This window comes from Telopea speciosissima, chromosome 4, assembly GCF_018873765.1.
Source record: "Telopea speciosissima isolate NSW1024214 ecotype Mountain lineage chromosome 4, Tspe_v1, whole genome shotgun sequence".
Classification (NCBI taxonomy): domain Eukaryota; kingdom Viridiplantae; phylum Streptophyta; class Magnoliopsida; order Proteales; family Proteaceae; genus Telopea; species Telopea speciosissima.
The window spans coordinates 13,871,639-13,897,400 of record NC_057919.1 but is presented as its reverse complement, the minus strand read 5'-3'; the positions used below and the strand labels follow the sequence as shown (position 1 = coordinate 13,897,400).

At 39.9% G+C, this 25,762-nt stretch overlaps 1 protein-coding gene across 2 annotated transcripts; it reads right to left on the bottom strand.

Moving 5' to 3' along the window:
* Positions 1–1,218: 1,218 nt before the first annotated feature.
* LOC122660003 (probable LRR receptor-like serine/threonine-protein kinase At2g16250) lies at positions 1,219–25,429 on the bottom strand. Of its 2 annotated transcripts, XM_043855175.1 has the most exons (4): positions 23,436–25,429; positions 21,359–21,487; positions 9,445–9,467; positions 1,219–2,158 (listed from the first exon to the last, which is right to left on the bottom strand). In XM_043855175.1, the coding sequence occupies exons 1-4, from the start codon at positions 25,313–25,315 to the stop codon at positions 1,551–1,553; spliced, it is 2,640 nt and encodes an 879-aa protein (XP_043711110.1). In that variant the 5' UTR covers positions 25,316–25,429; the 3' UTR covers positions 1,219–1,550. The 2 variants fall into 2 exon arrangements, with proteins under 2 accessions (XP_043711110.1, XP_043711111.1); XM_043855176.1 differs by lacking the exons at positions 1,219–2,158; positions 9,445–9,467 and having other exon boundaries at positions 21,355–21,487.
* Between the last annotated feature and the right edge of the window lie 333 nt (positions 25,430–25,762).

Below are 25,762 nucleotides of genomic sequence, written 5' to 3'. Positions count from 1 at the left end.
TTTTTCAAATTCTCTGTGGTTTTCATTTCACATGACTTTTTTTTTTGGAAAAAAAAAACTAGGCACATAGTTAGTGTATGCTAAGCTAGCACCCAATGTGTCATCTCTCTCTGTCTTCCCCCTTTGAAATGATCCCCTGCCTCTCCTTTAAGATCTCTCATCCCACACCCACATTGGCGCCGTCTAATTTTTTTTATGAAAAAAGTTTTCATTCACCACACCATCCTAGGGTTGACAAACCCCTATAAGGTTTTAGTATATTCATCAAAATATCTTCCTGCACACATCTGAAGCCCCATGGTGAATGGGAATTCCCATTCATCGTGACTTAAGGAAAACTCAATCCTTTTTTCTTTTTTTTTAATTCTCTTGGATTTTATTTAAAAAAAAATCATAGCAATAAAAAAGGAGAGTGACACATCCATGATATAAAATCTGCCGATAGGTATCTAGATCAGCCTGTATTGTATAGTTTTACTCCTGTTTTTTCTTTAAAAATTGATTTTTTTTTTAACGTTTTTACCCTTCCATACTGCAACAGGATCGGTTAAAAATCGTTAATAGTTAATACTAGATCGATACCAATTCCTCAAACCATGGATGCATCAACTAACATGTACTTAAACGAACGGGGCAAAATACTAAACAACGGTTCGACGCTGGAGCATTATTTAAGACAGGCGAGGCTAAGCAAAAGATAGTATATCTTTTTTAGTTTATAGTGTGAACATTTGACATAAAACTTAGGACCGAGTTTCCCTCCACCCACGGCAGATGGGAACCCATTCACCGCAGAGCGGGAGAGGGCATCGGGATGGTATTTTGGAACATACTAAAATCCTAAGAAGGGTTAATGAACCATCCTCTATGGGTAGAGGAAAAATTGGTCCTAAAATTTCTCACAAATTCCTTTTTTTTTATGGGTAATTGAGTAAACTTCTCACAAATTCACAATACAGGGAAAACGGTGGTTGAGTTAATTTTCTTCTTTGCTTCTTAACTGAAGAAAAGAAAATCTAAATATCTGATTGACCAAAAACCCTTAACTGTTACAAATTTACATCCCAAAAGAAAACCAATAACAAGGATCAATTACAAGATAAAAATTGCAGCTTGCCTTCACAAATAACAGGCTTTTCCAACCAATATGAAACTTTCTAACAAAAAAAAACCATTATGAAACTTTCTACCAAAAAAAACCAGTATGAAACTTTCTACCAAAAGAAAACAGTATGAAACTAGGAATCTGGCACCAGCCTCTCCCTTTCCTTTTATGTGCACCCACAATTACAAAACCCAGTGCCACTGCCCTCAAAATCATTCTCTATGCTTTGCCAACTATTCTCTTGGACTTGCCCGTTGAGGCTTTACACAGTTGCATTGCCCCTTTTAAGGGAAAGAATTGCTTCCAGTGATCCACCCCCATCCAGAAACCAAAGAATTTTTTTTTTTTTTTGGGGGGGGGGGGGGGGGGGAGGATACAATGAGCAGGCACTGGATTGGGGAGCCTGCTACAGTATTATTAACAAAGAATCACAAACCCCTTTAAGCTAGTCTTCCTCTGGCCTCTCAATGTCCCTAAAATCATCTGGTTCAGGGAAAATTTCCTTAGACAGCCTCTTGTGGGAAAATGAGTGTTCAAATCCACCACCTTGCCCACTGCCATTTGAACCTGTAGTTCCTGACTGTTTTAAAACACCACTTCCCTCCCTTATGGCACTTGGAATGGCTGCAGTGTCCAATGAGCTTTGACGCCAACTACCAAAAAGAGCTGCATTCCAGGACCTCCTGGATGAAGTTGTCCTCAATGGTGCAGAGTTGGAGTTCTCTTCCCTCACCACTTTCAATGGGTTTTCCAATGCTTTAAGAATGTACCGCATGATTGGGCGCTTTGATGGCTTGGGGTTGAGGCATGATCTTGCTACAATAGCCATTGCCCACACTTCCTCAAGCAGGTCCTCATCTATCATGAGAGATGGATCCACAATCTTTGTTACCAGTTCCTTCTCATACATACTGATGTAAGGCAGTGTTTGTTCCAGCCACCCTTTTACAGAGGCATCATCAGATGCGCTGATGCCCAGCTTCCCTGTTACTAGCTCAAGTAAGACCTTCCCAAAAGAGTAGACATCAGAAGCACAAGTTGCAGACAGTGAACCTGAACGTTCAAAATAAAGGAAAACAAAAAGTATCAGCAATATGTCTAAAAAGAGGTATAAACAGGATTGTTCAAGTTTTAAGTGGTCCCAACTCATGAATATCAGAACTCTCAAGCAAAGGAACAAGTTCCTTGTCCCATGCTCTACCATCCAAATGGTACTCATGAATATAGGTAAGTGTAACAAATAGAAAGTACTGAGGCATCCCACCAGACTAGGAAAATATATCATGGACTGTTACTTCTGCATCTTTTCTCCATATACTCCCACAACCAATTACTCCTCTCTGTTTGCATCGACAAAACTACAAACCACTTTTAAAATAAGATAATATGCTTCTTCCATGTGGAAAGATGCAACAGCAATCCGACAGATGCAAAAAGCCAGTGTACTATTGCCCTCTCACATGAGCTTTTTTATGGTTTTCTCTCTCCAACCCTGACCTGTGAGCCCCATTGAATTATACCATTCTCCTTGCCGCCATTGGTGTGGTGTGGGAGATTCCTCCCACACTGGCATTGTTGGGAACCCTTCCTAAGAACGTAAACACAAGGGTGTCCAACTGATTGGGTGACCATTCAGGTGCCTAAGCATTTTAAAATTCCTTATAAGGATTATTCAGTTTGCAAGTTTTTGGGATTCACAACAGCCCAAGGTCACAAATACAGCAATCAGAGTGCTGCTAGTGTCCAATATATTAGCTTCCAGTTATCACACCGCTAAAGCACATTTTTTTAGTTGTTCAGTTTTGATGAGGACATCATACCATCCGATCGAGGATTCAGAGTATACCAGAGGAGATGTCGCAGAGCTCAGCTGTTCACTGCTCTATGTGGATTGACGACGAGTTCCAAGGCTACCATATTGCTCGAGTACAGCCCTGTGGACCCCACTTGCAGTACTTCTTAGTATCAGCTAGTGGGTCTGCTTTCTATTTATTTTCCTTTTCTGCTTCAGTTTCTATTTATCAGTTTATGTTTAGTGGTTTATGTTGGGAGAAGTTTCTGTTTACTTTGCTGTTTTAGTTTGTAATTGCCCCATTCCCCCCACCCCTCTCCCCAACTTGGACAGATTGTATTTCTTCTGTTTCCTTTTTTTTTTTTTTTTCTAGGTAGTTGTAACTACCCATGTAATCACCCCAACCCTTCCATGGTTTCCTTGTTTCCCCTTTATATGCCTTCTTTTTGAGAGATGTAAAAAAAAACTACTGAAATGATGGAAATGAAAAGCTGGAACTGCATCTCTTTATCTCTCTCTCTCTCAATTTCTTTCTCCTTCCTCTCTATCTTGTTCTCTTCTCCCCGAATTCTTCTCTCTTTGCTCTCTCTCTCTCCCTCCTCTTTTTCCTCTCCACGAATTCTATCCCCTTCCCCTTTATGTTACTGTTTTCTTCTTCCCCACCCCCACAGTACTGTTCCCTTTGTTTTCTTTTATGTTTCTGCTGTACAGTGACTCTAATGGACAGATTTATATCCATATGGAAGCTGGTCATCAAGTACAGCCTAAATCTGGTTGGTTCTAACTAATTCTACTTCATTTTTTTCTTCTTAATATTCCTTACCAATTTTCTGTTTAGTGTTTTACATTGAAACTGTAGTTATTCTAGCATGGAGTTGGCTGCCTATAACTATGTTTACGTTTGCTTAGCCTTATGGTTTTAGGATTCTTGAAATCTCCTGCATATTAATACTTGACTGAGTGATGCCCAAGTCCTGACCCCTATAGCATCTGAACGAATATTGCCTAGCTGAATGTATGTAGCTTAGGATTTCTATTGTACATTTTTACTATTATCACTGTTTTAACATGTATGTACTTCATGTATGCTGCTGCCCTCACCCAACTAGACAGCCTTAGTCTACCGTAGCTTAGTCTTGTTCTCCTTGTAGTTAAACTTAGTTTTCTAGGTTCAATCCTACATCAAGTTTCCACATGGATGGACAGTTAAGGAAGATTATTGATGCAAATTCTTTCACAGCCCATTTTGTAACATTCAGGAAATTCATGAAATAAAACTGAAGGATAGAATTTTATCTTAAAACACTGGATTCTGCCGTCCTGAACCAAAAACAAAAAGGGGTGCACTCTCCAACCCACTGGATTTACTCTAAAGAAAGACCAATAATAGTAATTTTTTCCTCTTACTTTTTCTTGATACCAAACAGATTCATTGGATTTGGATATTCTCTTCTGAAATAATAAATTATGTTGAAGTATCTCGAGCTCATAGGAAGTTGTGGTAATCTCGATCAGAACATTCTAACAGTCTGATCGAGATTCCCTCCTGTGTGTCTCTTATATTTGTGGTTTATAATTAGGATTACCTAGTCTCCTAGTCCTAGTTTCTATTAGTTTCTAATTTTCCTATTGTAACTAGGATTCCTAATATGATTAGGAATCCCCCTTTTGGTTGTAATCTGGTTCATATAAATAAAGGCAGTGTGAGGGAGACTGTTAAGTTTGATTATTCTTAACAGCTCTCCCCTCTTTCTCCTCTTCTCTTGTTCTCTCGGTTCTGGTTTTCTAGTTGTGCAATCTGTTATGGTATCAGAGCATAGCCATTAATTGGTTGTTACTCTGCAATTTTGGTTTGAAGATCCTTTCAAGTTCTTTTTAAAGGGGTGCAGCACCCTATGCTGCATATTACTACAAGTTAAAGCTTAGATGAAGTTTTCAGTTGAAAACAAGGGTTCTACTAACTATCTACAGTGCAATATCGATTGGAGATTTTTCATTAAAGCTCTGGTTTCTTCTTGAAGGCTATTGCTGCAATTTCTCTTGAAGATTATTAATATATCTATTTCTGATCCAGTCAGTGGATCATTGTTGAAGATTGAAGACCTTCTCGACAAGGCATTTCTGTTCTTTTTCCTTCAATACCCTAGTTAGGGTGGTATTTCTCCAATTGATCCTCTTTTTTTCCTTGTGAGAGTTTTTGGGTTCTGTTTCCCCTCTCCCAGAACAACACTCGGCTATCTATCTTGCTGTCATTGGAGTTGGTAAACCCCAAAATTGATGCTTGTTGAGATTTGGGTGTTTAAACCTTAATATTTCCCACTACCGATTGTGTTACTGCTGCTGATTTGGGTTCTTAAACCCTAATACTACTACTGCCGAGTGTACTACTACTGGTTTTGGGTTATTCAAACCCTAATCTAGTTCTATTCTGTTGCTGCTGCTGATTTGGGTTCTTAAACCCTAATATTGCTACCGTTGAGTATCCTACTGCTGGTTTGGGTTATTTCAAACCCTAATCTGGTTCTATCCAAGAGCCGATAGTTATCTTACTGCTGCTGTTACTCTTGATTAATCAGTCCTTCTAATGGCTGATCCTAAACCACCAATGGACAATGTCCAAGTTCAGATTACTACTATTAAACTCTTTGGAGTTTCGAATTATCTTTTACGGGCCCAGGCAGTGCAAGCCTATTTTCATGCCAAAGGAAAACTGAAATACATTACAGATGATCCTCCTGATCGTGATCCTAAGGATCCTGCCACAATCACAGCTCATGATGGATGGATGTGTGAAATTTATTATCAAGTTATGGTTATGGAACAGTGTTGAACCTGCTATTGCATCCAATGTGACGTTTCACACCCTTACTAAGGATGTCTGAAATGATTTCCGTGAAAATTTTTCTCAAGAAAGGAATATCTCCCGCATGTATGATCTTTATGAAAAACTTTTTACTTTCCCATAGGGAGATAAGTCCTTGAATGAATACTTTGCCAGTTATAAGGGCATAGTTGAAGAACTCCAGATACATCAGCCCCTAAATACCAATCTGGATCAGTTGAAACAACAAAGAGCTGAGTTCCATATTGCAAAATTTCTAGCTAGACTACATCCGACTACCAATCTGTCAAGACTCAATTGCTCACAAGGGAGAAGGTTCCTTCTCTCAATGAAGTTTTTTCTCGCATTAATTGTCTGGCTAATCCATCCAAAACTAATACTACACCCAAGGACAACTCAGCCTTTGTTGCCAATCGTGGTCAAGGACGTGGTTGTGGCCAATCAAGAGGCCGTGGCTGTGGCACTGGTAGACGAGGTACAAGCTCTCAAACCACTGACAGGTCTTCTCGCCAATATTCATATTATGGCAAACCGAATCATACTGTGGATACTTGTTGGGCTAAACATGGAAAACCTGAGTGGGCTAATGAACTAGCGGCCAATGTAGCCATGACTGACACTACTACTGAGAAATTTACTGGTGATATAACTTAGAGTTCAAGTACTTCTCTGCCTGGGTGATGATTACAGCCAACTAGTCAAATGCCTTCAACAACTCGAAGCTGCATCTGCCTCAACCTCTACTGCCAGTGTAGCCTATAAAGTCTGTCTTTTACCCTTCCTCTACTTCATGGCTTATTGATTCGGGTGCTTCATGTCACATGACTGGTAAGTCAAGTTTGTCTTCTTCCATGAATCAAGTTCAAAATTCTTCCACTGTTATCCTTGTTGATGGATCCTCTACTCAAGTAGCTGGTCATGGAACTGTTTCTCCAACATCCTCCATGATTTTCTCACTTGTTTTGCATGTTCCTAAATTACCTTTAAGCCTTTTATCAATCAGTCAACTTACTAAATCTCTTAATTGTTCTGTAACTTTTTATCCTTCTTATTATGTGTTTTAGTAGAGGGGGGGGCTTTGGGGCAACGGTAAAGGTTGTTCCATTGTGACCAAGTAGTCATAGGTTCAAATCTAGAAACAGCCGCTCTGCAAAAGCAAGGGTAAAGCTGCATACATTATGACCCACCCTAGACCCCATAGTGGTAGGAGCCTCGTGCACTGGGTACATCCTTTATTGTGGGTTTCATGACCTTCAGACAAGGAAGATGATTGGTGGAGGGCTTGAGCATGATGGACTATATTACCTGGATGGCATGGGACCTTTTACAGCTGCTACATCTAGTACTGTACCATCTACCATGTAATGGCTTCTACGTCTTGGTCACCCATCTCTACCTAAACTCCAGTTAATGGTTCCCAGTTGCAGGTCTACATCTCGTCTTGCATGTGAAGCCTGTGAAATGGGCAAACATCATCGTGCCTCCTTTCCAGCCCGTAATACACCTAGAAGCTCTTCATTGCTTTCTTTAGTACATTTTGATATTTGGGGTCCGTGTCGTGTCCGTAACAGATTAGACCTTTCTTATTTTGTTAGTTTTATGGACAATTATTTCCGTTCCACTTAGGTTTACCTGCTAAAGACAGGACTCAATTTCTTACTGTATTTAAAAATATTTTTATCAGGAAATAAAAACTCAGTTTGACATGTCCATAAAGACTTTTCATCCTGATAATACTCTTGAATACACTCAATATGAGATTTCTGATTTTTGCCTCACTCATGGTATTATTCACCATACTAGTTGCTCGTACTCTCCACAAAAAAATGGGGTGGTCGAACGCAAAATAAGCACTTACTAGAGGTGGCCCAATCTATTAAAGGTGCTCCTGGCAAGGGTCTTATTTATCGACCTAATTGGAATGCTAATCTGGTTGGGTTTTTTTATGCTGATTGGGTTGGTGTTGATGATGACAGGCATTCTACTACTAGTTATTGTACCTTTGTGAGTGGTAATTTAGTCAGTTGGAAAGCAAGAAACAAACTACTATTGCTAGATCCAGGGCTGAGGCTGAGTACCGGGCAATGGCTCATACTACAGTTGAATTGATGTGGGTAAAATCATGCTTCAGGAGTTGGGGTTTTTTTATCTCTCAATCTATGAAGATGTTTTGTGACAATCAAGTCGCTATTTATATCGCAAGTAATCCAATGTTTCATTAAGGTTGAAGTATTTGAAGTATGACCAGTGTTGAGGTCAAATGCATGATTCTGTAAACGGTAACAGATCTGATAGTGGAGAGGACAAAGCACATTAAGGTTGATTGTCACTTTGTTCGGGATGCAGTTATGAAGAAGTTGATTTCTACTCCGTTTGTTTCAACTACTAATCAACTTGGTGATATGTTTACCAAGTCGCTCTTTGGACCTGCCTTTCGTCGGAGTTGTTCCAAGCTGGGTCTAGGTGATTTGAACTCTCTAGCTTGAAGGGGAGTGTTGAAGTATATCGAGCTCATAGGAAGTTGTGGTAATCTCGATCAGAATATTCGAATAGTCTGATCGAGATTCCCTCCTGTGTCTCTTATATTTCTAGTTTATAATTAGGAATACCTAGTCTCCTAGTCCTAGTTTCTATTTTCTATTTTGGATTCTATTTTTCCTATTGTAACTAAGATTCCTAATATGATTAGGAATCCCCCCTTTGGTTGTAATCTAGTTCATATAAATAAAGGCAGTGGGGAGACTGTTAAGTTCGATTAAGCTCTCCTCTCTTTCTCCTCTTCTCTTCTCTTCTCTTCTCTCGGTTCTCGTTTTCTAGTTGTGCAATCTGTTACAAATTATATAAGCAATGACAACGGGATGAGGATAATCTGTAATTGTTCTTCATTGTACGAATTGGTAGCTAGAGGGGGGAGGTTAGGGAAAAGTATGTCATTTGTTTATCAATGATATTAAACCCAACTACAATTAGATGCTTCTTCTCACCCTATCACAGGTTCAAAATTAGTTACATGAAAGCTACAGGAGGAAACAATTACAGAGGATGCAAGTCCTAGTCAAAAAGGGCACAACCCCATGTTCATCTGATTTTCAGCCGCAATCAAATGCAGAGGAAGTTATATTATATCAACTCTCCATCTGGTTTCCTAACACAACCAACCAATCAGAAAGCTATATTTTCTTTTCCACCTGAAATCTTCACCAAGAATTGTTCTGTTTTCTATGCATTTCGGACAACCAAACAAAGCCCTACTCACTTATTTATTATATTCTTTCCCATGTTGAGAGATCCTTTTGGGTGACAATGGATGCTCCTCTTTCGGTTACCATGAAAGAGGTGGTTCACCATGAGTTGAGTTACCTCCCTATGTCCATCCTTTTTAGTGCATCTTGCCAATCCTATAGTAATTTGATGGTCCAGATCATTAATTTTGTCTTGACTCCAGAAGATGGAACTATGAAGCAAGATTATTTTTGAGCCACACAACATGCAAGAGATAGTCCAATGAGAGAACCATATGGGTTTTTTTTTGGTAATAAGAACCATATGGGTTGACCACAGGAACAAGTGCAAAGGATAAGGCCCATCATCTTTGATAGACCCTATGAACATTATTGAATAATCTCAAAATAAATAGGTAAACCAATAGGCAGATTACGGATGAACGTTAGGAGATGATTATAGGAGCAAGAAAATGGTACTTACCAGAAGGGCCTTGTCCAGAGGTCCTGCACATCATGGAAAAGAGAACAATTGTTAGGGGAAAAATGATAAACATGTGGTAAAGCAGCAAGGTTTACATCATCAAGAAAAAGATGTATATAGATCACAATATTGTCAAAGGTGTGCCTGTCGCAGGATTTGAAACAAGGTTTCTATGGTGCCTGCCACCCAAGTTCACAATTGGTCACTTTTGTGTTAAAAGAATGTGGGTGCCCCCACGGAATTGTCTGACAAAATTTATCCTTAAAAGTGGTGTTTTTGTATTTGTAACATGCTTATATTTTCATACTCTATCTCTCTCTTTCACCTCCCCCCTCCCAAGCCCAGTAAATATAAAGGCCATCAACAGATTTCATTACTTCCACAGTTGATGCATCTTGAGTATCTTTTGTTTAGGCAATAGCCTTGTTCTATGGTTTCATGTACTGGGCCTTCTAAAGGTATAGTTGGGCCATCTTGGATATATTTTTGTGTGTGTGTGTGTGTTATGTGCCCATAGGCCACTAGGGGTTGGTGTCCCAACTCAAGGAAGGGCAGCCAGGATAACAGGATGTACACATTCGATTGAGGGGGAGAGTCGAACATGCGGCCTCTCCCTGGACTTAGGCAAGTGCTCTACTGCACTGGCAGCCACCACCATGCCAAGAGGCGCTTCCCCATCTTATAACCTCTTTACTTATGGGTTGGGGGGGGGGGGGGGGGGGAAGAGGCTCAAATAGTATCGTTTTCTTAGTTTAGCATGTAAGAAACTTGTGGAAAGGCTATTTTGCCTGACATTTTCTTTTTCACTTTCATCAATTGCTAATATAGTTGGAGAGAAACCATAGGTAACAGAATATGCATCACAGGTAGTATAGGGGAAAAACAAGCTTTTTGATATGTTACATGTGTCATTGATTTTCCCCCCTACACTTTTTGGAAAAGTAGCACCTCACTTAAATCAGGCATTGAAATTATCTGTGTTCCTCCTGTCTTAGGCAGTTAGTATGCACCTATCATTTTATAAAACATTCATTCCAACTAATGTTTTCCCCCCTACACTTTTTGGAAAAGTAGCACGTCACTTAAATCAGGCATTGAAATTATCTGTGCTCCTCCTGCCTTAGGCAGTTAGTATGCACCTATCATTTTAAAAAACATTCATTCCAACTAATGGAAACATTATTGTCATTCATATTAGATTTAGGTCTAAACATCCATTTCGTTGCTACCAAATGCAACTGAACCATCCTCTTGTGCAATCACTAAGCAATGAACATGCCTGAAAACCAAAGGTAAATTCACTTCCTCCTATATATACTTGCTGGCACATTTTGCTTTATACAACATCAGCGATATTTTTATTTCAGAGCATGTAATATGAAACAGACTATTTTTAGTGTTGCTTCCTATGTTGCATGGTGGGCCTTGGTGCAACGGTAAAGGTTGCTCCATTGTGACCAATTGGTCACAGATTCGAGTCTGGAAACAGCCTCTTTGCAAAAGCCAGGGGTAAGGCTGCGTACATTATGACCCACGTGCACTGGGTACACCCTTACCCTTCCTATGCAACATCTGTCTCTATATACGGACTATACTTTATATTTCAAAAACAGTTATTAAAACTGTCTCCGATCATCAAATTGAGCCCAGGTCATGGATAGCAGCAAGTCCAACAAATGGTTTGGAGTTTACTCAAGAAATGATATATGTGGTCATGTAGAAATGTAAACACAAGATTTAAATAGTAGTATTCATTCCTCTTTCTCTACCTTCCTATTTCTTTTTTAACTTCTCCTATTCTTTAGATCTCTTCACAGAAACATAAGATCAGGTGACATTGAAAACAAAACAAGATCAAGGTGACATTGAAAACAAAACAAGGAAATCCAGGGGCAGCAATAATAAATGAGGTATCATCTCTCACTTCTGCCTGCATCCCTCTGGTGCATATCCCATGACAATGGGAAGTAAAATTTAAACGTAATTTATTAGAGAGTGTATCTCGATTGGAGGTCCATGGGTGTCCATAGACCTCTAACCTTGGGATTATGTCCAATGTCTAAGCTGTCTAGTTTCTTATTGTTTCTTATCATTCCTATCGTTATTAGACTTTAGATTCCTATTGTGATTAGACTTTAAGCTTTTAGCTTAAGTAAAGTTTTGGTTCAAGTATCCAATCTGTTCAGATTAATATAAATAATATTGGCTGGTGTAATAGAACTCATTCATTCTATCGCACAGTCTTCTCTCCAACCTCCTGACTGCTTCCATCTTCTTCCTCTCCTTTCTCCTTCTCTGATTTTGGGTTCTTAAGTTCTGATATTATTACATTACCAGTTAATACTTTGTGAGTGTTGATGTTACATTCTTTGAATCTATATCATACTTGCTGATAGCTGTCAGATGGATGCTGATGTTCTAGTGTCTCAAATTCTAGCACTTGTTCCCTTAATTGACTCTCCCCTGATAGTGCTCCAGCTAAGCAGTTGCATGTCTACAAGTGCCGCTCTAAGTCCACTTCAACAACCAAATTGTTCCTTTGCAACTGTCCTCTACTTCATTAGACTCCTTGCCTGGGGATCTTCCATCTCCTGACTTGCCAGTTGCTCTTCATAAAGGTACTCATACTTGTATTCAACAGTCTCACAGTGCTTACCCTTTTTCTCAATTTGTTACTTGTGTCTCACCTTCCACCTTTACTTCGCAACTTTGCATTGTTTTTATCTACTATCTATACCTACTAAGTATCAAAAAGCCTTATTGCATCCTAGTTGGAAAAGTACTATGGATGTTGAGATGGATCCTCTTTTGAATCGTCAGACTTGGACTACCCTCAGGAAAGGAGCTTGTGTGGTGTCGTTGGGTGTACATAGTTAAATATTTTCCGGACGGTTCGGTTGAGCGACTCAAAGCTCGTTTGGTTGACAAAGGCTATCAGGCGTATGGTGTCGACTATTTTGAGACCTTCTCCCCAATGGCACGCCTTAATTCTATTCGAGTTGTTATCTCATTGGCCGTGAATCTTGATTGGCTTCTGTTTCAGTTAGTTATAAAAAAATGACTTTCTTTATGGTGTATCTTGAAGAAGAGTGATGTAGATCACAGATTCCAGTACAAGTGTAGCCGCAGGAACAAGGCCCAAAAAAACCAGTCCAGAATTGCAGTGGGATTCAGCTGCTGTGGGAGACAGCCTGGTCTGATGTGGCATTGTGGCCTGGTTCTTGGTTGGTTTGATGGAGCAAGAACCTGTCCAGGTTCATACCCCCTATCGTCCAGCATATTTTGTGGAAGATTATCTTCAGATTTACATAGATAGAACTAGCATATTTTCAGATTTGAAGAGGATATCGTCCAGCATGTCAAGCCAATATTCTGCCTACATTATAGCGATCAACCAGCTTTCTTTTTGGGAAGTGTTTGGCTACATCGACTAACCTTATTTGAAGAGATATTTCCAGAATCAAATTTTGCCAAAGATTAGCCATCGTACAGCCTGTCTAACAGAATATATTCTCCAGATTTTGATGGGCCCCATGGCCATTGCATGGAGAAGCCTTTTGAGGATGACAGCCTTTTTTTCGTCCTCGATTTTAGGAAGTTTTTATATCTTGCGTGGGGGTTATTAGCCAGAGATTAGTTGCTTTTTCTAGGAATCTTTATTTGTTAACTAATTAGATTAGGATTGGATTACTTTGTAATTGTTTTTAATCAGGAAAAGTCTATAATTCTGTAATCGATTTGAAGTTTATAAATAAAGAAAAAAGGGCTGAAAGCCAATTCGAGTTTGAGAAAAAGAATGAGCTTAATTAAAGCCATTAATGGCTGTGAGAGACAGCTCCTGTAAGAGGCTGTGGGTGAGAGACCCAGGAGAGAGTGAGAGGCTCAATCCAAATTATCCTTCTGTTATACTACCTTCAATTTTCCCTTTTTTTTTCACTGTATGGTCCGCTACGAGTTCTGTGATTGATTAAGGAATATCTGCCACAAGTTCATCAATTGTTGCCCAGTTTTGAAGACCAAAGCATTAAACTTTGTTTAAAAAGATCCTGCCTGGGGCTAGCTGACTAGGTCCTCCATGATCCAGCTCTTCATTATTTGGCATCAGAGCCATGGAAGGACGGCAGACGGAGACTTTCCACTGAAGTCTGATTCGACATCTCTACCAAACTCAAGGACAATTTTTTTTCAAGATGGGGAGAACTAATGTAGATCACAGGTTCCAACACAGGTGTAGCCGCAGGCCTGCAGGAACAAGGCCCAAAAAAACCTATCCAGAATCGCTGTGGGAGACAGCCTGGTTCTTGTTTTGTTCGATGGAGCAAGAACCTGTCTAGGTTCATCCCCCCTATCGACAATGCACCATGCAAAGGATCGTCACAGCAGATGGTCCAGGTTTTGGCGACTTGCAGTGGCGTATCTCTACAATTACCTTCTGCCTTGGTGGTCTTGGCATCTACAGCGTCACAAACACAAGATATTTTGCCTTTGTTGCATCTAGAGCATACACGGCAGATTGGAAGATGAGATTCTAAGTCACGCTTTTGGGCTGCCAATAGACGTAGAATACTGCATCGCTCTACGTAGTTTGGCTGCTATGCTACCAAATGACAACTTCGCATTTTTTGTTGACCCATCTACTGCCCCCACAAAACCTCATCAAGTATTGGCAGAAAGATACTATGATGAAGTCTCAAGAGTCTTGTTATCGGATGTAAGTTTGTCGGACCGCCAACAGGCAATCTTACAATGCTTACAAATGGAGCATGCAAAGGACTTTTTGTTGGCAGCACCACCACAGGGACTGGGTTTATGTATGTCGTCAGTGGAGTATCAAGCTGTGTTGAAGTACCGCCTTATGATCAAGGTTTACGTTGGCGGCGAGTTATGTTCGTTATGCTAGTCCAAGGAACTGGACGCATACGAAGACCATGCAACACATTGCAGCCACACTCCGGGCATGAAACATCATCACGACCACGTCAAAGATGTCTTGTTTGACATATGTCGCCAAGCAGGCATCCAAGTTGTAAAAGAAGCCCCTGTCATGTTCTTAGTTGAGGGTGCGCACCAGCGACCGGCCAAGTTGCAATTGTATAGTTGGAACCAGGGTCGCCATACTTGTGTGGATATCACTTGTGTCTCGTCTGCAGGGCGCCGTGTGATAACTTCATAACAGGCCAATTTGCACTCTTTTTTGCCTTTCGCCATGGACACTTTTGGTGACATGGCCAGCGATGTGGTTGCCCTTATGACACGTATATCTCGGGTTGTTAGATCCAACAGAATGTCAAGCGATTTGGACCATTTTGTATATGCACGGTTGTGTTTCGCCTTGCAAAGAGTTTTGGTGGCTGCGTTTGTTGCCCGCATGTCCGGTAATGCCTTCATGTAAACAGGGAAAGATATTTCTCTGTCATATTGGGCATCACAATTTCCCAATCAATCATACTTCGTTGGTAAAGGAAAACTCGGTCCTATTTGAAGTTTAAAAATTAAAAAAAAAAAGGGCTGAAACAGCCAAGTCAAGTTTGAGAAAAAGAATGAGCTTGATTAAAGCCATTAATGGCTGTGAAAGAGACAGCTCCTGTGAGAGGCTGTGGGTGAGAGACCCGGGAGAGAGTGAGAGGCTCAATCCATATTATCCTTCTATCCTATCTTATATTTTTCCTCTTTTTATTTTTTATTTTCATTGTATGGTCTACTACAAGTTCTGTGATCGATTAAGGAATTATCTACTACAAGTTAATCAATTGTTGCCCAGTTTTGAAGATCAAACCAGCTTTAAACTTTGTTCAAGAAGATCTTGCCTAGGGCTAGGTCCTTCGTGATCCAGCTCTACATTAAAGAGGTTTATATGGAGCAACCTTCGGGGTGTGTTGCTCAGGGGGAGAATGCATCCAAGGTATGCTTGCCGTCTTCACAAGGCTATATATGGATTGAAACAGTCTCCTCGTGACTAGTTTGATAAGTTTAATAAAGTTGTTGATAATTATGGGTTCACTTTGTGCTTCTCTGATCACTTTGTGTTCGTTTGTCGTCGGAGGGACAAGGTCGTGATCCTAGTTGTATACGTTGATAATATCATAATTTTCGGTAATGACTCTTTTGGCATTGAAGAGGTCAAGGCATATCTCCATCAGCATTTTCAGATAGACTTAGGAGTGCTCAGGTATTTTTTGGGGGTTGAAGTTGTTCATTGCAATAAAGGTGTCAATTTGTCTCAAAGGAAATACGTTCTAGATCTTCTATCCAAGACTGGTATGTTAGGCTGTAAGCCTGTTGATAACCCTATGGATCTGAATCTGAAACTAACTTGGGGTGCGTGATTACAAAGACTTTGAAGATAAACATCAGTATAGAAGACTAGTTAGGAAACTTATTTATCTGACTATCACAGTATCACTCGTTCAAATATTTACTTTGCCGTTGAGTCATCACTCAATTTATGGAGAATCCTAAACGTGTTCATTGGGATTTTGCTTATCACAGTTTTAAGTATCTTAAAGGTGCTCCTAGCAAAGGTCTTATAAATCGCCGCCATGGTCACATTGATGTTGTGGGTTATTTTGGTGTTGACTGGGCTGGTGTGCCAATGATTGTAGATCAACCACTGGATCTTGTACATTTATTTGTGGTAATCTTGTTTCTTGGAGGAGTAAGAAGTAGAATACTATGGCTAGGTCAAGTGCAGAGGTTGAGTATAGATCTATGGCTCATTGTTTATTTGATGACCGTGATGCATGACATTTATCATCCATTTTTCCGCTTGATTTGCATAATGTATTGTCATTTAATGTTGATATTAAATGATTTGAATGATGGGTTATAAGTTAAATATTGAAGTTGTAGACAACCTCAGACCTGTAACCAATACCTTTAGAGAGAAGAGAAGATGGAAGAAGATTATGCGATAGATTACCTTTAAAGCTCCAGCCAATGTTCCTTCATATAATAGCCTTGGACAGATTACATACTTAAAATAGAACTCTAGTCTAACTAGGAAAGGAACTAAACTAGGAAACTAAATAACTATGTCACGTTGGACACACCCCAACTGACTCATATCTCAACACTCCCCTTCAAGCTGGAGTATACATATATCAAAAGAAAGCTCCAGATTGGACCAACAAGAATAGAAAAAATAAATGCTACACCAGTCTTGATTAGTAGTCGTAGACTCTAGTGACCACAGAGAGAACTCCAATCAACCACCATAAAGCACAAACTCCAAACATTCCAACACTCCCCCTCAAGTTGGCGCATAGAAAGCACACATGCCCAATTGAACGAAATAGGACGAAGCAGCTTTCCAATTGTTGTCGTAGTGTCTAACAGTAAGTACTCACTTGTAATGTAGTACTTGGATTTGACACATGGGCAAATGGATGACGCTCCCAAATAATCCTGGATAGTTAAATCTTTAAGAACTAGAGATAATTGATCTTCAAAACTCGGACAGACTTGATCAGCAAACCGGGACAGATTTGTTCTGCAAAGCCTGAGAAGAATTGTTCTTCAAAATAGAGAGAAGCACCGATCTTAATAAAGGCAGACACAATCTTCCAAAGAAGGCAGCTTTCATCGATCTTCAATAGTTGTCCAGTGACGAATCTCGGATCTTCATAGTTACATATAATCTTGAAACAAATAAGCAAATAGGGTAGCAAACAGCGAAAATACCTTAATCAACCCAACTGTAAATCCTCAAATAGGCAAACAAATAAGATCCCAAATATCTTCAATACTTCAATCTCCCCCTCACGGCAAATACAACCCAATAACTAAAGATACCCAATGGCAATGGTGGAAACAAACTAGTCTTCAATGTTTTGCACAAATGTTCTGCAATGTCTGCAATGGAATTGTACACAATCTCCCCCTCACATGCAACGGTACACGGGGACAAATAATGGAGATGATGTAAGGGATAATGGCAAAAAAACGTAATTGACCAAAAATTTCCAAGAGGTGTTATGGGTAATACCAAGCAATGCAAATCTGAGGTTCCGAAAACCGACTCGGATCGCTTAGGGGCCCACCCAATTAACAAATAGATCAAATGTAAGTAGTAGTCGCAATTTGGTATATAACCAGAATTTTCAAGAGGGCTATGGGTAATTGAAGAAGCAGTGGCACATAATGGGAATTAAAACTACTGAAAAGGGACTAAATTGGAAAATAAATCAACTCCCTAATAGAAAGGGAAAAAATAAAATAAATAAAAGAAAGGAAGAAGAATCGTGAAAGAGAAAGATTGACCAAAAAAAGGTAACGTGGCTGTCTTTTAAACCTTGCCAGTCACGTTATGGTCAAGGAGTTGTTGGTGGACTTTGCAAAAAACTGGAAAGAAGAATATTGTGGCCTGTCTTCCTCCACCGGCAAACTAGCAGCGAGAAAAAGAGCAAATCGATACCAATCTTCAACTTTCTTCAATCGATCAAACAAACTTCTGAAATGGAAACTCCTGTAGTGCCGAATTGAACAGCAAACTCCAATGATCAGATCTGATTTAAGTAGGGAAAAACACAGATCTGATTTGGAATAAAAGAAAGGCTTCAATCTTCAAGACTTGGGCAGAACAAATCAGCGATTTCCAGAAGAAGAAGATACCTGATCGATCTTCAAAAAAGGAAGAACCAGTGTGCAAAATCTCCGATCTACAATCACCCAGATGCTGGATAGAACTGATTCAAAAAACTTGGATCAATCTCCAAGAATAAGCAGGATATAAACCTGCAGAAAAACTTCACAAATCTGAATAGATTTGAAGTCACGATCTATAACCAAAGAACAAACTGCTGCAATCCCTAATTAACAAATAGAACTGATCTCCAGAGTAGTAGATTCGACTCTTCAACAAGATGGAAGAGCTTCGATCCCCAATAGCAGGCAGACACAATCTCAAAACCAGGACAGCAGTAGTCTTCATGAAGGCAGCAGTTGTCGATCTCCAACTTTCATAGAAAGAAAAAACAGCAACATAACTGCAGAAAATTTTCTAGAACTGGAAACCGCAAACTTTCAATGTATAACCACATAATTTCCAAATAAATAAATAAACAAGGATGAAACGAGCAGGAAACCCTAGTTCTTCTTTTCTTTCTATGAACTAGGGTTTCTCCATAAATCGGAGAACCTTGAAATGACTCAAAAATCGGCAATCTTGGAGAGAATCAATCACTGGTTGCCTAGCTCTGATACCATGTAGACAACCTAGGACCTATAACCAGTAACTTTGGAGAGAAGAAAAGAGAGAAGAGAAGATGGAAGAAGACTGTGCGATAGATTACCTTTATCGCTCCAGCCAATGTTCCTTTATATAATATAATAGCCTTGGACAGATTACATACTTAAAATAAAACTCTAGTCTAACTAGGAAACTAAATAACTACGTCACGTTGGACACACCCCAACTGACTCATATCTCAATAGAAGTATTTTGATGTGAGTGGGACCTTGGGTAGTTGCTCTTCTATGGATTGCTATTTATTCTACTGTTCTCGAAGCTTGATTCATTGTTTCTCCATTTCTCAAATTTATCAATATGATGGTTTACTATTTAAAAGCTATGATGAGATGACATATATGACATGAAATGAAATGATGAGAATGGAAAATTGAATGATCGAATAGAAATGGAAAGGACAGAACAGTATTTGCCACCAAAGTTGTGGAAAGGACAGAATAACAATTACCACCAAAGTTGTGGGAAGGAAAGAACATAAATCCTCACCAAAGTTGTGGAAGTAACAGTGCAACATTTCCTTCGAGCGTATCGGAAGTGCTCACCAAGTGTGAGTAGTTCGGTGGCCGAGATGTAAGGTCCACACCAAAGCTGTGAGGTCTCCACCAGAGTTGTGGAAAGACAGAAAAGTGTTCACCACCAAAGTTGGGGAAAGAAGGGTACAGTATGTACCACCAAAGTTATGGAAAAGACAAAAAGTTATGAAAGCCACCAAAGTTGTGGAAAGGATAAAAAGTTATGAAAACCACCAAAGTTGAGAAAATGACTAGTTATGAAAGCCACCAAAGTGGTGGAAATGACTAAATGCTATGATTCACCATGGTTATGAAAGGAATATCAAGATAATTACCACCAAAGCTATGGGAAGAACAAGACATAAATTTGGACTATAGGACTGAAGGATTGTAAAAAGAATTTCTCAACTCATTTGAATTATGCTTGCTTCAAGTTATATTATTGGTCTGTTGATTTCTTATTTCTTGAGATGAAATATCATGTATGGAAAATATGCTTGAGTCATATTATGAAATGTATGTATATGCTATCCTCATGTATATATGATTTTCAAAGTGTATTCCATTGTTCTACTCATGGGGCCATTGAAGCTCATCCCCCTTTTTTCCCTTTTTTGTTAGAGCCTCCTCATTTCAACCACACATGTTCAGTGTGCGTTTTTGGAGATAGGGGACAAGATCCCAGGACTTGATGGATATACTTGCTATAATGACTTGATTTTGTTCTTATTGGACTTATTTACATGTAATTTTAGTAGTTCACATGGATATGTATCTAAAGTGTTGTCTACATTCGTAATACGTTGAGGAATGCAATTAAAGCATTCTTGATGCTTATGTAAACTGATGAATGTAAGTAATGGAGATGTCCATGAACTTCAGGTGCCACCAGTGTGTCACGGGATCTTTGAAGTAATGCATTTTGTGGGGATACTATGTCAAAAATCCCCTCTCCATACTTAGATAATTATTCCGCTGCGCTTATAGTCATTTATTATTATTATTATTATTATTTTTAAAACATGTTGCACCTTCAAGTTCATGGTGTCGTTGCGACCTTGTGACCGACACCGTGAGGGTGAGACCTCTTACCCGCCCTTCGGTTGGGGTCATGAAACATTCATTCTATCACATACCCTTCTCTCTAACCTCCTGACTTCTTCCATCTTCTTCCTCTCCTTTCTCCTTCTCTGGTTTTGGGTTCTTAGGTTCTGATCATAGTTCGAAAACTCGTTTCGTTTCGGTGTTTCGGGCTGACCGAAATATCCAAAATTTCGGATATTTTGGTCGAAATTTTGCATTTTTCAGGTATGTTTCGGTAGGTCATTTCGGCGGGTTTTAGGCCAAATTAAGGCCTTAAACTTCATGGAAACCCTATTTTAGGCTATATAAACACATCTAAATGTTCAAATTGCAAAAATAGTCACCCAAAGTGGTGTTTTGGACCATTGATTGGCTATGTATGGTCAAACCCTAATGTATAACTTAGTTAATTACACATACACATTGTTTAAGACTTTAAGTTCTAGAGGACATAATAAATTAATGATTAATAAGCAATTTAAACAAGTAAATTGACTTGGAAGTTGGAAACATAAAGTGAATGACTCATAAGTCATAACTTAAGTCATAATATTTAGTACATTAAGTCAATAACAAGTTAACAACTTAAGAAGTTTGAATCTTGTGTTCTCCAAGTGGTTCCGGCATAGATTCGAAGGTCGGTACACAAATCAGCAAAAAGAGTTTGAAGAATGAAGAAAACAGAAGAAACAAACCACAAAAGAGCAGCCTTGTTAATCTCAGTCGAAATTTCGATCGAGACTAATGAGTTTCTGCCTTTTGTACTAGGTGTTTTGAAAAGAGAATCTCGATATCTCGCGAGATATGTACCAATATCTCGAGATATCATGAGATAATCGAAATCTCGACCGAGATTTGGTATTTTTTTTATTCGAGGTACCATTTCGTTTCGCCTTGGTCTAGATTTTCGAATATTTCGAAAATCTTCACCGAGATTTCGCGAGATTTAGTACTATGGTTCTGATATTATTACATAATCCAACATACACGAAAAGAAGAAAAATATATTTGTTTCTGGCATATTTTAGTATAGAAATGACGGTCCAAATACAAATAGTAATAGAATACTTACTGTGGTAACCGCAGAAACCTGGTGATCACATTTTGGTGAGTATCCCCTTCCTGAGTGCAAACCTCGCTCAAGCTTCCAAGCCGCACTTCAAATTTATCATCAAGAAGGATACTACTCGCTTGAACATCTCTTCAATAAGGAAATAAGAAAAAACCTTTAAGTCTTGCACTAGAGCATGAAAATTCTTTATAACAAAATTGGAAAGTGATTTAATAGCATTAATAAATATGGGAAAGAGATCGCTGCCTGGCCCTCTAGAGCCTGCACGTGTGTACTGGCCAATGGGAGCACACGCACAAGCATTGCTCAAGGTGGGATTTTCGCCTTTCCATGGGGGCAGCACAGTACTTTAGATTGCTTCTGTGTCTAGGTGCAGGAGGCACGCAGGCCACACGACCGGGTAGCGTTCTTTTCCACAATAAATATATATATATAGACACACACACACACACACACACTACCAAGCTAACATTGTCCTTTCACTTTATCAAAAAGAACTTGGTAAAACCTCAGATAAGTATTTGACAGGCAAATCAATAAAAGGACACCTCATCAAAAATGGAGGAAGAAGATACAAGGAAAAGACCCTCCCCATAATGAACAGAATTGAAAAGATGAAAGTAAAACCATATAATCAAACACCAGCAAACTAGTTCTGGAAATGTAAACGAGGACTAGTAATGCCACTACTAGCTAAATATCATCAGTAATTGCAATCTTGGCATCATGGATCATAGAAAAAGACCATTAAGTCAAGGCAAAATAATCTTGTGTGGGTGTAACTCTTCTAATACCCCATGTAAGTAAAACCTCCCAAAATGGAGCTTCTCTGCATTGGATTCATGTGCTGATAAATATGAGCAATATTTGGACATAAGGATCAGAACTAGCAAATGGAAAGTAATCTCCCAAAATAGAGTAATAAGGCAAGAGATGCATCATCAGCATGTTATAGAAGGTAGAAATTCTCTTTGGAGAGATCTGATAACTGGAGTGATACTAGTATAAGGTAACCGCTAATATATGAGGAGTGCTGGAGGGCAACCAAAACTAAAACATAAAAGTTCATGAGATTTGTCCAACTGCAATTATACCTGCTGCATACTAAAATGAAAAGTGTAAAATGGATTTAATCCGAGGACATCTCGGAGTCTTTCAATAAATGCTCGATTATACTCCCATGCACTCACAAGTGTAAACAGAAATGCTGGGTTTTCGAGCCAAAAATAAAAGAACTCCAAAAAGGCACTATCAGTGTCAGACATAATATCATGCAAATCCAGCACCACCCAAATCTGTTATGATCACCACTGAAAACCAGACATGAGTCAGACATGGCAAGGAGTTGACACAGAAGTTTCTACTTTCTCCTACACATTCCAAGGCCAGAAACCAGCCAAACAGGCACACCAACAAGTATGCAGTCTGGAGACTTGACATCTTTTAACTCCCATCCAACCATGTGCCCACATATTCTCACCCAGGAAAAGAGTGTTCACGCTAAGTTAAATATTTGCCCAGTAATGGACCTTCAAGTCCCCTAAAGCAACGGTATAACCCTAATAAGAAATGATAAGCAGCCTACGTAATTAGAATACTGAATAGAGCTGATTGGAGAAAAAGGATCCGTGTAGTCGACCCAATTTAGTTGGGAGAAGGGTGAGTTGAGTTTTGCTAGATCCTGCCACCAACTTAGTGATAGGACTCCAATGCGAAAACAACCAAAAGTTCAACAAAAAAAAAAAGGTTTGTACACACAAGTAGCCATGGGTTTAGCTCAGGACCTAGGCTACAGAGAAGAGCCAATCCAATTTCAATATGCCTATGTAATTGTGATCATGATACGAAACCCAGAACCTTAGTTATATCAAGCATCTCAGAGAAGATTCACATGTATGATTTGATGAGTGACAAACTAAGGGATACATTTGCCATTCTAAAATTTGAAAGCTTACCATTAGAACAGAGCCTATTCTCACACATCAGGACCAGTGGATATTAAGAAAGACTTATCACAGGGACAGCATAATCACAATTGACAGCTACCAAAAACATGCAAAAGCTAGTACAGGCATACCTGTGAACAATGGGTGGACAACATTCATGATGCAGATAAGATAGACCGTCTGCCGCTCCAATTGCAATTTTAAGCCTTGTTATCCAATCCAGAGATTGTAAACCGTCATCTTGTAAATCGGTCTTCCTGTACAATGAATTAGCCAAGTCTTTGTTTGGCATGTATTTGTAAACCAGGAACTTCTCATTCTCCTGCTCCAAACAGTGACCCAAAAGGGGCACCAACCTTGTATCTGAAACCCTGCTAAAGAAATCCAACTCCCTCATGTATGATTCCTTCTTGACTGAGCTGGCATCAATCCTCTTGACAACTACAGGAATGCCACCTTCCAAGACACCTCGGAAGAGGTCTCCTGAGTGGCCATGTTTGATTAAGTTTGAGTCATTAAAATCACTTGTAGCCCCGAGAAGCTGCTCGTACGTATAGGCATCTCCCAAACTAGAAAAGTTAATAGGTTCTCCAGGAGGTGGTGGGCTACTTCCAGCAGGGGCTGGCCTTACATCACTGCCTCTTTGATCTGAAACACCATTCTCACTTCCCCGTCTCCGTAAGATTAGTGCCAAAACTAATACCAAAAGCACGATGAGACCAAGTCCTCCAAACACTCCACCCAAAATGGGTGCTAAATTTCCGTTGTTATTGTGCGTTTCTGCTGAAGAGGGAGGTTGGGTTGTGTTTCCCGCTCCATCAAAACTCAAGCCTCTTGCCGCATAAAATGATGAACAGTCCTCCAAACTCCTCTGATTTGATGCATTCTGAAGGCAGTTGTAAGCAATAGAAACATTACTCAGAGTATTAATCGGTACAATGCCTTGAAAGTAATTATCAGACAGATCAATAGAACCGAATCTCCCGACAAGGGAAGTTAGAGTTCCATAAAACTGATTGTCCGAGAGATTAAACACTGGAAGTGTGTCATTAGCATTTGAACTCCGGTTTGGAAGAATACCCGTTAAGTTATTTCCTGACACATCGAGTAAGCGCAACTGAGGCATTGACCATACTGATACAGGAAGAGTACCAGAGAAATTGTTATGACTCAATACCACAAACTGCAACTGTGTGAGACCAGTAAACAAGGTATTGGGCAACGAACCAGACAAGGAATTCGAGCTGAGATCAAGGTCAACCAGGCGAGAAAGGCCACCGAACTGTGCAGGAACATCGGCAGAGAGGCTATTGCTTGAAAGATTCAAGAATCTAAGGGTGGAGAGGTTCCCAAGGGCGGGAGGAATCGGACCTGACAGGAAATTCGAAGACAGGTCTAGCAGGGTAAGATTGGTGAGAGCGGAGAAAGACGAAGGGATGGATTCAGTGAGCGAATTCTGCGAGAGATCAAGCACCGACAGATTCAACAACTGACCTAGCGAAGGTGGGATTTTGCTGGTAAGGCCATTCTTGGATAGATAAATAGAATTGAGAGTGGTTAAGTTTCCGAGAGAAGAAGGGATGGGATCGATTACAGAACAAGACCGGAGATCAAGCACTTGCAGTGAATGGAGGCGTTCGCCGAACCAGTCAGGAATAGAGCCCGGAAGCGAAAAACCAGAGGCATTAAAGGAGGCCAAGAGGGTAAGATTGGCGAGCCCATCGACGGAGAACTGTGGATTGAGACGACCAACGCGAGTGCGCCCCATCCCCGATAAGTTTATTCCAACGACCCGACCGTCCCTGCATTGGACGCCGGTCCAAGCCGAGCAAGGGTCAGCTTTTCTCGGCCAGTCTTTAGCCCTCAGCCCTAATGACGAGCGGAGGTCAAGTAGCGCAGCTCGCTCGGTCCGATTATTTAATGGCTCCAACTGTCCCAACACAGTCTGAAACAGTAAAATGAGTATAACACGAGCAAGCAGCTCCACTGTACTCCACCTGCGATCCGCCATGCCTTTCGACCATGTAATGAAGCCAACAACAACGACGGTAACGATTATCTCTGCATTTTCAACTCGTTCATCTTTGATTGCTACCTGGACATCCCATTATTAACTTACTTACAATTAATGGAATTTGGTTTTTTCCATTGTAAATGAACAGAGAAATGCAATCCACCTTCAGCGCTCCTCCTTCTCTGTGTACTGCTCTATCTCTCAATCTCTTACCTTAATAACAAGCTTTGATGCGGCACTTGTTTCTCCTCTAGTGCTGCTGATTCAAAGTAGTAGAACTAAGAATTAAACGCAAGTAACCCCTTGTCAGTAACTCATCATCTCTCTTCTTCGACCTTCGAATTATGCTCCCTCTCTGTCTCTCTCTGGTTGGTAACGGAAGAGAGAATGGTAAAATATTTGGAAAAAACTACTTATTAAGAGAGAGAGAAAGAGTGAAACGAA